The sequence below is a fragment of the Gymnogyps californianus genome, chromosome 7, assembly GCF_018139145.2.
Source record: "Gymnogyps californianus isolate 813 chromosome 7, ASM1813914v2, whole genome shotgun sequence".
NCBI lineage: Eukaryota > Metazoa > Chordata > Aves > Accipitriformes > Cathartidae > Gymnogyps > Gymnogyps californianus.
Window position 1 is genome coordinate 7201787 of NC_059477.1, and position 11782 is coordinate 7213568.

An 11782-nucleotide genomic window follows, 5' to 3' on the forward strand; every position below is an offset into this window, starting at 1 on the left:
CTATATCTGATCTTTCAGAAGCAACTAACTTGAAAAAGAGCTATTACAGAAATTTCAAGGTGTAACACAAACACTTGGTATTTTAGTGCTCAATATATAAAGGGCTGTAGCAACCTGCTTATGCTATTTGGGCTGCAGTTTCGAGTATTTCATAGGTAGGGAGCAAGAAGAGGAAGTTTTATTTTGATGAGTTATTTTTTAAATCTAACAATTGCATAAATTCATGATTCAGTGACTACTAGGAATACGGTCATTTTTCCTGATAAAATAAAAAGACAATAAAGCAGCAAAATTTGATGTCATGGCTGTTAAGTTCTGTAATTTTATACTTCCATTGATCAGAAAATGAATTTATGGTCTACGTATTTTCAGCATCATAAAAGTCCACGTAATTTAATTGTTAATCTAAGGTCAAAAGCATATTAGCATAATAATATCTGAACTGCACTGCCCTGAAATCCCCTGCTAGGCATCTTTCTGACTTCTGCTATTATAAAAACTGTTCCCATTGGTTCTTGACCCTATTAAAGTTGTTCCTAGACTAGAGAGATAAGCTTTGCACAGGTAGTTTATGAGAACCTCTCTGAATAAGCAGTCCTTAGATAATGCCTTTGTGCTGGGGGGGATGACTGGTTTTTATGTGAGATATTAATGCTACAGAGAGAGCCTGTATCAATCCTGATGCTTGTTATGATTTCCCCTTCGGTTTCATAAATTTTGTTAAAAGTTTCACTGCTTTTCTTCAGAGTCAGTTCTGATAACATTAAATTATATGTTTCAAGGTATAAAATTATTTGAGGCTGGGGTTCCCCCCCTCCCCATTTTATCACCTGGTATCATAGTATTCAGGTACATTGTGTTTCACGATTCAGCCTTTATGTGCTTTTGCTGTCCTGGGTGTATTTATTAATTAATGTCTTCTCGATGTTTTGAAGACCTATTAGTTTGAAGTGTTATTGTTACAAGTGCTTAAATCTTGAGTTAAAAAAAAAAAAAAACAACAAAAACCAAACAACCACTTTGCAGGGTGGCAGAAGGCTTGTAATAGTGATGTAAGAAGTGCACTTAATGCCATAATGTGTCTTTGCTTTTGAGAGGCTTTGATCCATGGAGGTGTTCAGGCACCTGGCTCCGGCAGCAGAATCTGGGCTTGTGGTTCCTATATTATAAAATGCAGGGGAGAATTAGGAAACTTAGCATGAGCTTTTTGAAAAGTAGCATACTGAAATTAACTGTCTAATGTGGTAAATGGGGAAATGAAGACAAGGGTGAAGTAACCAGAAATGGGGTCCCATTGGAAGTCCACTTTAGGATTTCTTTTTTTTTTTTTTGATGGGTGTCTTCCATGCAAGCCTGGGGACACCTGAGCTGTATGCCTCTGAGTGAAATGCACCCACACCTGAGTTTGGACCTCATGTGGTCTTCTCATATATAGTTTCATCCATGCATAGGTACGTAGGAGCTGGTAAAGTCTTCCTTTTCATCTGGACTTGCATACCTCAGCTTAGCGTGATGTAACGGGTGTGCAGTAAGATTCCTGGCTGAGTTTGTTAGAAATAGGTGGAATATTTCTGCTTCAGGCCCAGTGTTACAGTTAGATTTGTTAAAATAATCCATCTTCTGCCCAAGTGAAAGCAGCCCAGTTGTAGGATCCCATTGCAAGTCTGGAGAATCGGTGTCTGGCTTCCCATTGCTTCCGGCTGGGAGAAGTCATTTGCAAACTGACGGTGGTCCGTGTTCTGCACGTTCAAAGTGCATTTAGTTCTCTCGGAGAGATGTCATTTAATTATTCATTGTGAACTGTTTGTTGAACTCTGCTTGCTAGGACTTACACGTTTTTAGCTGGTTCATAAGCAGAGCAAAATACAGGAGGGAATCATATTTAAATACTGTATGACTGCCTGCTAATTATTTGCTTACTGATCCATGGAAGCAAATGAACATAACAGACATTAAACTAACTATTGAAGTTAGCATTGGTGAATAGCTCTGCCACATGGAAAGACGTAAAAATATTAAGAAAAAGATGCTTTTTAGGAATAAGGCACACTTGTGTTTTTATTGCTGCCATTTACTTTGAACAAGTTTTGTGGAGGCCTCGTGATACTCAGAATGCATGGACTAATGGCATTTTACGTATAATTGGGTAATATCTCATTTTCATTTGCATAATACAAGCAAAACCAAGAAAATACAAATATAGGGCTGTATAAATGCAATGCTAGCAATTACTAGCATGACTAAGTGCAGTAAGGGAATGCAGGTGATGATAGTTTATCAGATGGCTAAATAAAGACAAATGGAAAATAACTACAGTATTAAAAAATGGGCAAACACATTTTCCCACTTAGATGACTTTTTATGTATAGGAAATAGTATTTTTGGAAACTGTCTAATCAGGTCGCAAACCAGCTTGCACCAGGTGCGTGTTTTGTGGTTTACAACTGAGAAAACTTCCACTCATACATATGTATTTGCTGAATAAAGTCCTCGGGAGTTACCTAGGTACAATCCTTATAGATCGTTAACTGTCTCCATGAAAAAGACTGAGATACCAGTTGTAAGGAAAAAAAAAATAAAAATCAAGTTGTATAACTAGTTCATATTATGTTAAGAACAGTTTTCTGTACAGGAAAGGGGTGGTGTATGTGACAGGAGGTGTGACAGAAGGGGAGCTCTGGAACAAGTAGTTCACCAGAAGAGAAGAGCAGACAGTCCGACACAAAGGCTGTGCACACAAAACTTCTGCCAGACTCCTCTGTCTTACACATTAACACCTACTTGTAGCAATCAGGGAGAACAATTTAATTACTTAAAATTTGTGAACGGTTCTTCCGTACAAGAACTGGTATGTGCTAAACAGATAATGACTGATTGGGCTGACGAGAGGCTCAGATAGGTAGAATGATGTTTGCTTGGCAATGATAGGCGTGCAACGCATCTTCTCTGCCTCCAAGATCACGTAAAACGTCCTTTAACAGCACTGTGCCTATTCACTGTGAGCGAGACCCTGCTCGCACCCTGAAACACAGTCTCGTGTTAACTTTGGTACTCCTGATGGCATGGAGTCCTGCTAACTTTCAGCAGTAAGAGAAAAGGGGTCAAAATCTGGTCAGAATCAAATCACTAATTATAATCATCCCAGCAATTACAGTAAAGTGCTGCTGCTGGAGGGTGATTGTGGATTTGTATACACCTCAGCTTCTCCTTTTTAACCTTGTGAAAAAGCACCCTTTTATCTCTCTCTTCTTCTCTTGCTTTGTCACATACTTCTTTCCTTACACATTGGAGAGCGAAAAAAACTGAAGAATTAGTGAGCTTTACAAAATGAAATGAAATCCTGTCTTTAAATGCCAAGGGGTGGAGGATGGGGAGGGGAAGGAGCAAACTTCATCCCTTCGCTGGTATTCTGAGTACTCAGAAGTCACCTATGAAGTGAAATACTTCGGGTTTCACAAGTGGCTGGTGGGAAGCAGGGTCAGTATCATACTATCTTTAGGAAAACATGAATGCACGGGGATAAGAAATGTTCTACAAAGATGCTTCACATTTCAAGCCTTTCTTCTCAGAAAAAAGTTACGGTACATCCAGTTTTGAGTGAATTTATAACCTTATACTTTATTGGCACAATAAAACAAATTTTGATAAATCTACAAAATCCAAATGACAGAAGAAGTGATTACCTTTCAAATTATTTCTCTGTATCTGTCAAGGATGTCTTCAAAGGAATATCCAGTTATTGGAAAAATAATGTAAAAGTTGAAAATACAGAGTAGTGCTCATTTTTCTGCAAGCATTTGTTTGCTTTCTCAGCAAGTTTCTTGGCATTAAATGGACCGCCAAGGTAGCACTAGCATCATCCAAACGGCAAAGACAAATTCAGTGCGTAAATGAATGATGTTATATAAGGGATATTTTTGTGTGAATAGGCAACAAAAAAATCACAAAAAGGGCAAAATAAAAAATTGAGAAGGAGCAGGAGAACAGTGCTTATAGAGTTCTGCAAACTCCATTACACGTGTATCCAACATGTACCTACCAGTGATGATAGAAGCACTCAATACCCCTCAAACAGTTTGAAGTTAGGATTATTGCTTTTACAAATCCACGTGGCCCCTGTTCATGGCCAGCCCGTGAGCCCTCAGACACTAAAATGGTGGCAAGTAGCTGGGTTCTTCCCAGAATCATGAGATTATGATCTCATAAGATGATGTCATTTAGACTGTGAGCCATATTGGGGACACTCTGAGCAACTGAGCGATACACCGATGGGGTTTGGGACTTCCAGGAATGCTTTTTGCTGACGTGAAGGATCAGGAAAGTCTCTGTGTATTGTCCTTCTGTGATACAAAGAAAACAAAATCTCCTTTTTTTGTGGAGAGTCAGCTGTGCATTTTTATTTCCCCCCAAAGAAACAGGCTGGAGATGAAATCGAATGAGATACTGCATCGAACCTCCGTGTCTGCTTACCTGCTGCGTCAGACACCAACGAGAGCAGGAAACAAGCTCCGTCAAAGGGAAGATCTTCCCATTTCAAAATACAAGACTTCTCTGGCCATGACATCCCTTGGGGATGGCGGCAGGGGCAGGACCCTTTAACCCATGTAGTAATGACCTGGATGGCAGGACAGCGGGCTCTCAGGAGCTTTGCAGATGATACCATGCTGATAATGTGGCAGGGCAGGTCCAGAGGGACCTCAGTAGGCTGGAGAAAAGGGCTGACAGGGACCTCCTGCAGTTCAGCAGTGACAAATGCTATGCCTACCATCTCGGGCAGAAAAAAATGGAGATTTAATACCGGCTGGGGGGTCGACAGGCTACAGAGCGGCTTTGTGGAAAAATACCTGGGGTGGTCTCGTTAATTTTTATTACTATCTCAAAGAGCAGCCAGGCTGTGGGGAAGGTTTTTGGGAAGAGAGTCATGAGCAAAATGCTGGATGAGCATTGCCTCATCCTACTGAGGCTGTTCTACCTTAATCACAAGAGCTACAGTAAAATTTTCTAGGTTATCTCTAACCTAGCTAACCTGTCTCTAGCATCTATTTTGGTTATTCAGTTGAAATGTATAAATTTATTGAATGGGTCACTTTGGTTAGGTTTAAAAGTAATTCGTGCCATGAGTGCTTACCAGAAAGTAACTGTCATTATACATGTCTGTCATCCCTGGGTGTTTTGTGTGTATTATCTGACTATTTCTTGCAGAGACTGAAGGAACTGAAACAGAGGGAGTTTGCTCGAAACGTAGCATCTAAGTCACGAAAAGATGAAAGGAAACAGGAAAAAGCCCTTCAACGTTTGCACAAGCTAGCTGAGCTAAGGAAAGAGACAACGTGGTAAGTGCATAGCTGCTGAAACATAAAAAATACTTTAAAATAATCCCTCTGCTGTTAGCTGGTGCTGTGGGACACAGGGCTGTTGGAGTCCCTTGGCCGGAGCCCCACACATGCGCTTTTATGGCATTTTTGAAGCAGTATGTGTACAGTAATTTGATTCACACTATGTGCAGAAATGAATGTTTTAGCATTGCTTTTTTAGTGGAGCTAAAATGATATGTATTTTTAGTTCAAAAAAAGATGTGTTTCATATATATTTCATAAAACCAGGCACATTGGTTGAAAGCTGAGTGAACTAGGTCATGCATTTGCAGGCTGACGCTACTTCATTGATGTGAGGAATACAGTCTGTCTTTCTAGGATGTAACAGATCTCTGCGATTTAGTTTTCAAACTGCTCGCCTGGGAAAGCATCCAGAAATCTAGTTTTAAATTTCAATAACTGGATTTTTTATATTAAAAGGTAAGTGCTCCTTTTCCCCAGCTCAACAGAGTGCTTACCTCCCTCTGCAAAAGTGACTCCTTGCTAGTCATATGTTCTAGTATTGCATCTAGGCATACTGTTGAAATTAACATTGAGCTTGTTAGTTGTGACTGTATTCTCACTTAAATATGACACAGTTATGACACTGACAAGCCACTGAAAATATACATACTAGCTTTTCACGGTGGAATCTCAGGGGAAAAAAGCAAAAAAGCAGATGCTCAAACACAAATGTTTTCTTTTTATCTAGCCTTCATCTCACCAGATGAACGAACAGAGAAGTCCAAACAGGTTGTAGCTCTTGTTCAGTAACAGTCTCTTTCTCCATAGTTTGGATGGTGGGCAGCATGCTGAAACAGTCTGTCTAAGCAGGTGGATGGGACGTGATTGTTGTGAGGTTTTAATTTTAATTTTTTTATCTTTTTATGATAACTCATGTAGAGACTCTTTCTCTTCCATCAGTGTTTTAACTGTCCAGATTTAATACTTGAGGATATTAGATAGTATTCCCCCTAAGCGTACTCCAAAATCTGAATTTAGCGTATTTCAGGAGAAAGAGGAACAAGGAACTTATTGTTTCCCTTTTTCCATGCTAGTGAAGCCCAGATTTTGTGGGGTTTTGTTCTGGTTTTTTTTGTTTTTTAAAATCCTTTTTCTAGTTCCTGAAGGAGAATTTATCTCTGAGCTGTATTTCTCTATTTAAGAATTACTGTTTACTACCACTTTGCATCCTTAAAGTTGTGATCTAGACAGACACACAGGATTTCTTTAAACCAGTATTTTCTAGCTTGGTTTTGTAGAAGTCACCATTTTATTCTGTTAAGAAAGGATTTGTGTGGAGTTTTTAATATATATTTTAAATTTATGAAGAACTGGACAAGGCAGGAATTCTCATGAGGAATTCCTTTCTCATAAAACCTCTACCTTAATTTCTAGAGCCAATAGATTAAGTTCGTCATTCTTTATCTCAGCACTTCTTGGGGTCCTAAATGACACTTGCAAGTTTTCCCAATGACCCATCATCTCGTATTGCTCTGTATTGTAACATAGAATAATTTGGTTAAAACAAACAAAAAAATTGTTTTAACATAGGTCCATTACTCCTAGTGCTGAGCAGTTTCTGCGGATCCTGGAAAACTGGCAGTTTAAGCAGTTTTTGCTCTTCTCTTTGTTCCCTATTAAGTCAAATAGAACAGATGGGAAGAGGACATGAAATGAAGAACAGAAGTAGACAGTGATAAATTTTTTTCTCAAGAGGGATGAATCACTTACTGCACTACTGTCAGCTGAAGTACTCTCCCCAATATTATTTTTCCATGAAAGAAATTGCTGAGATTGCAACGGTTCGGTCTGTGAACACAAATAGCATGGGAGCTGCTGGGTGATTGCCCGTGGGCAGAGCAGCCGTCACTAGGACGATGACTAAGAGGGAAGTGGTCTATGAGGCGCTCTCTGTTTTAATGTATATTGTAGCACAAAGGAATGTAAAACCTCTGCTATTTGTAATAAGAGTGTTGTAACTATGATAGTCTACTGGGAGGAGAAGCAAGATTTCTAGGGAGATATACAGTCTCTTATTAGGCCAATCAGTATGTCTAGGAAAAGTGAACTACCTTGTAGGAAGATTAGCCCTTCAGCTGATAACTTCACATGAAGGAACTGGGGGCACAATATTTACTCTTTCTTTTTTTTTTTTTTTATACTAGTCAACTGATCTTATTATAAAAGGTGAAATTTTTTCATACTCTAAATCTACGTATCCACAGGTTCTTCCTCTTTCCTTAAAAAAATCTCTTAGATACCAATGTAACACCATATTTCTGTCTGCAGTTCTCTGAAAGGTACTGACTCCGAGTTTTGTTTTCCTTCTTAGTGCTCCTGGAAGCGGCCCTATGTTCAAATCTACTACAGTGACTGTGCGAGATCACTGCAATGATATCCCACAAAGTGCTGCCATAGATTCTGCCAACAAACAGGATTTCAGCTGTACGTTAACGCACGATGCGCAGAATTGTAAAGATGTTGCTTCTGTTATTTCTTCCGCTCCTGGAAATGCATGTAGTGATAAATCCGACACTAACAAATGTGGAGATCAGGTTCAAGGAGCTCAAGGACATAGAGTTGGGTTCTCTTTTGCTTTTCCGAAGAAAGCAGCGATCAAACTGGAGTCTTCAGCTGCCGTTTTCTATGAATATAACGACGAAACGTCTGTGGAGCACGGATTTAGCAGAAGAAGTAGGTTTGTTCCAGGAGCATGTAACCTTCAGTCTCCTTCGGCAGCAGAAATAGTCCTGTGCCCTGAGGAGAAACATAACTGTTTTCACCCGCTGGTGGAAAAATGCATAGACACAGCAGAAGCTCCTGAAGCTCAGGGGTCAAAAGAGCTGGCCAGTGAAGAAAGCAGGGTGCTAGAGAGTCCTGCATTAACTCCTGCTGTGTCCCATTCAAAGCAACTGGTGTCCATGGACATGGATGGCTACGGTATCGATGTAAGTGCAGCAGATGTACCAGACCAGACACTGCCAGTGGTTGCAGACAGTGCTCAGGTCCTGCCCCTGGACTGCAGTGGTTATGAGCTGCGGGCAAACAGGGCTCTCACGCAGGCAGTTGTGGAGGATTGTTTATCTCTGCAGGATGTTGCAGAGGAAAATGATAAAGACAGGAACAGTGATTCATGCACAACTGAAATAAAAAAGCTGGGGGCAGATGCATTAGTTCCATCACCATCTGAAGAAGACAGTAGTGGAGCCCCACAAAGCAAACCGGACATGCGCAAGAGACCTTGTGAACCCTTTGTTCCTGTTCTTAGCAAACATGGATCAAATATTCTTCAGTGGCCATCGGAAATGTTAATTTACACAAGTACAGACCCATCAATTTCTTATAGCTGTAATCCTTTATATTTTGATTTCAAGTCATCAAGAGCAAGTGACAGCCAAGAAAAACCCAAGCATCAGCCAAACATACCTCATTTGCACCATAAAACTGAATCCAACCATAGCTTAGTCTCGGATTTTACAAATAAACCTACTTCAGAGTGTGGTGATTATGAAACGGAAATGAATAAAAATGTGTGCAACTATACAATACCCCTTATAAGTAATGTTTCCCTCATCAGAAATTGTGATCTTGCAAAAAATCAAAATAAAGTGTCCTTGGATGAGTCATTCAGGATTAGAAAAATAGAAAAGTATCACGTTTCTAAAAATCACTTACGACAAAACACTGTGATAGATGAGAAATATAACAAAGTCTGGATCAAAGAAAGCCATGAAAAGTGGCTTCACAAAAGTAGAAAACGGAAAAGGAGAAGAAAATTATGTCATTGTCATCATCATCACTGTGGGGACACAGCAGGGGCAGAAATGGAGATGTCCTCAGTGACTGAAAAAGAAATCAATTACAGAGATGAAAATAAATATCAGCACCTCCAAAATAATCCAGAGAAGTGCAGACATGATGTGGGGAGTATCTGGCTAGCTACAGGTGAGATACAGCAGTCGCATCAAAAACTCGGCATTGAAAATGGTCATAAGAGAGTCATGTCTGCGTCAGCTCATGTACACGGGGACAGAGGCTGGTGTGATGTTTGGAGTGCAAAAAATAATGGCCAACACCATGGTTGTAAACGACCGCACAGAAAGAGCAAAGCAAGCTCTCGGAGACAGGCAAGGCAGCTGGCTCCAAGTTCCAGGAGGCACAGCTTAAGGTACTCTAAAACATGTTGTAGCTGGAAAGTCAGGAGGTCAAGCTGTAGCCCAGAGCATAAATATTTAGGACACTGCAGTGAGGACAAGAGTCCGAGTCAAAACCAGTCCATGAAGAGAGGGTACAACGTTCTGACAGAGGAACGTGAAAAATCCCACCGCAAGCGGAGACAGCATACCTATTCCTCTTCATCAGATGAAAGCTCATATGGACAGACATTATCAGCAGACGAATATCTAAGGCAAGCGCGTACTTTAGGTACACATCACAAGGCAAAAGGGAAACGCAGGAGAAGGAAAACTAGAATCCATCACGTATTCCTTGACAGGAACACAAGAAGTGAGACCTCCAGACCTTCCAAAGAAAATTCTACAAATTCTACATTAAAAATTTTGGGGGACTTCTTGACTCAAGATAGTCTAGAGGAAACTAATGTGGATCCCAAAGCTGATCACGCAAAAGATACGGATGAAACAATGCAGCTGGAGGAAAGCAAGTCATCTCTAGAAACTGATAGTTCACACGTGCTGGAAAACGACAAACTGATGGCGTGCACAGCGATGGAGAGCGCTCCGAGTACGTTTTCTGATGTCGCCGCAGGTTCTGCTGCTTCTGTTCCTGAGCACAGTGCTCCAGCATCTGCTGGCACACAGGATGTTCTGCAAGATGAAAAGAAAAAAGAAAATGTCAACAGTCGTGAAAATCAAGCTCATTACAAAATTCCCCTCCCCAACAGACATTTGGAACAAGCTCCTCCTAAACCCTATCTTTGCCATTATGAATTGGCTGAGTCTCTACCGCATGAGAAAATAAATGAGGTGACCAGTGAATGGGTACAGTGTAATCCTGGCATATTTAGCAGCCCACCACCCTTGCCATTCAAAGAAGCACATGTAAACAGTCATACTTTTTTAACTCCTGAGCAGTTGATAGCCCCCTTCACCCTACCCGATCAGACATTGATATTCCCTCCGGATAACCACGAAAAATTCAAAGATCTCCCATCCGAGGCGTATCAGCAGATCATGCCACAAAACATGCTGGCCAACAAAGTGAAGTTCACCTTCCCTCCCCCGGCAATCCAGCCCCCGAATTCCCCGCTGCAGCCCTTACCCTTGCAGCCGCCGCTGTGTTCTACCTCCGTTACCACCATCCATCACACCATCCTACAGCAGCATGCTGCCGCCACTACGTTGAAGGTTCTCCAGCCCCACCAGCAGTTCCTCTCGCAGGTCCCGGCTCTTTCCAGAGCGCCTTTACCTCATCTGCCAGTAGGACCGAGGCTTTGCCCGGGGGGCCACGCAGCTTTCGTCACCCCGCCGCATTTGCCGCTGCTGCCGCCCTCGGTCCTGCACCCGAGCCAGCTGGCGTTTCCCCCGCTGCCGCACACCATCTTCCCATCCTTGCTGTCCCCGCACCCGGCTGTCATCCCTCTGCAGCCCCTCTTTTAGGACAGGTTCTCGGGGAGGGGGGGGAAAGCAGCCTTCAGCTAAACGGTCCTGCTGTTTCTACAGTCCCCTCGGCTTTGCAAAATGGTTCTGTGAAATAAACTGGTTAAAATTCCTCGTTCCTTGGGAAGCATTTACTGTAAGTATAATGATGCAAACATTCATGTAAAGTTCAGGCCTATACTATAACTAAAGCACTGAATAGTCTGATACTAATATGAACTCTCTCTATATATAAGTGAAAATCATGTCTTAGAATATGTATAATGTATATAAAATATATTTATAGTTCTATAACTTATGTTGTATTCACTTTTTGTTTTTTATCTTTGTGTATTTGCACCTATTTAATGTTTAGACAAAGCTGATGCACTATGTTTTGTACTATGTTCTCTGAAACTGTAAATCTAGTGACAAACTATCTCTTGCAATAAATTTTTGTTAACTACTTAAGTATATCAAAAATCTTTCATTATAGGCCTCATGGATGTTGTTCTTCTGCAGCTGAATAGCATCTTCTACCCCTGCTATGTTGGGATAATCAGGTTTCCTATCCGTCAGTGATTTATCAGGGAGGCTGAGAGGCTAATACCTTGAGGGCAGCTGTCTTACCGAGCAAGAGAGAAAGGGTAATAGATCTGTTTGTGTTAGCTGTTTGATGTCACCGTGACAAATTTTGCCTACTTGTAGTATGTGCACAAACTGCTGACTGTTGGAGCTAGTCCCTTTTATACTAAACCACAAAAAGACGATATAACAAAAATAACATCAATGACGGGGGCGGGGGGAAGGAAAATATCAATGGCAGTT

The 11782-nt window shown here is 41.1% G+C and overlaps 1 protein-coding gene across 1 annotated transcript in view; it reads left to right on the forward strand.

Annotated features, from left to right (window-relative positions):
- ZNF804A (zinc finger protein 804A) overlaps window positions 1–11030 on the forward strand; it is a 155037-nt gene extending 144007 nt beyond the window's left edge. Inside the window, exons 3-4 of the mRNA XM_050900227.1 lie at window positions 5203–5333; window positions 7690–11030. Of these exons, the coding sequence (XP_050756184.1) occupies window positions 5203–5333; window positions 7690–10975 (3417 nt within the window). The 3' untranslated portion in view covers window positions 10976–11030. The remainder of the gene's footprint in view (window positions 1–5202; window positions 5334–7689) is intronic.
- The last annotated feature ends 752 nt before the right edge of the window (window positions 11031–11782 follow it).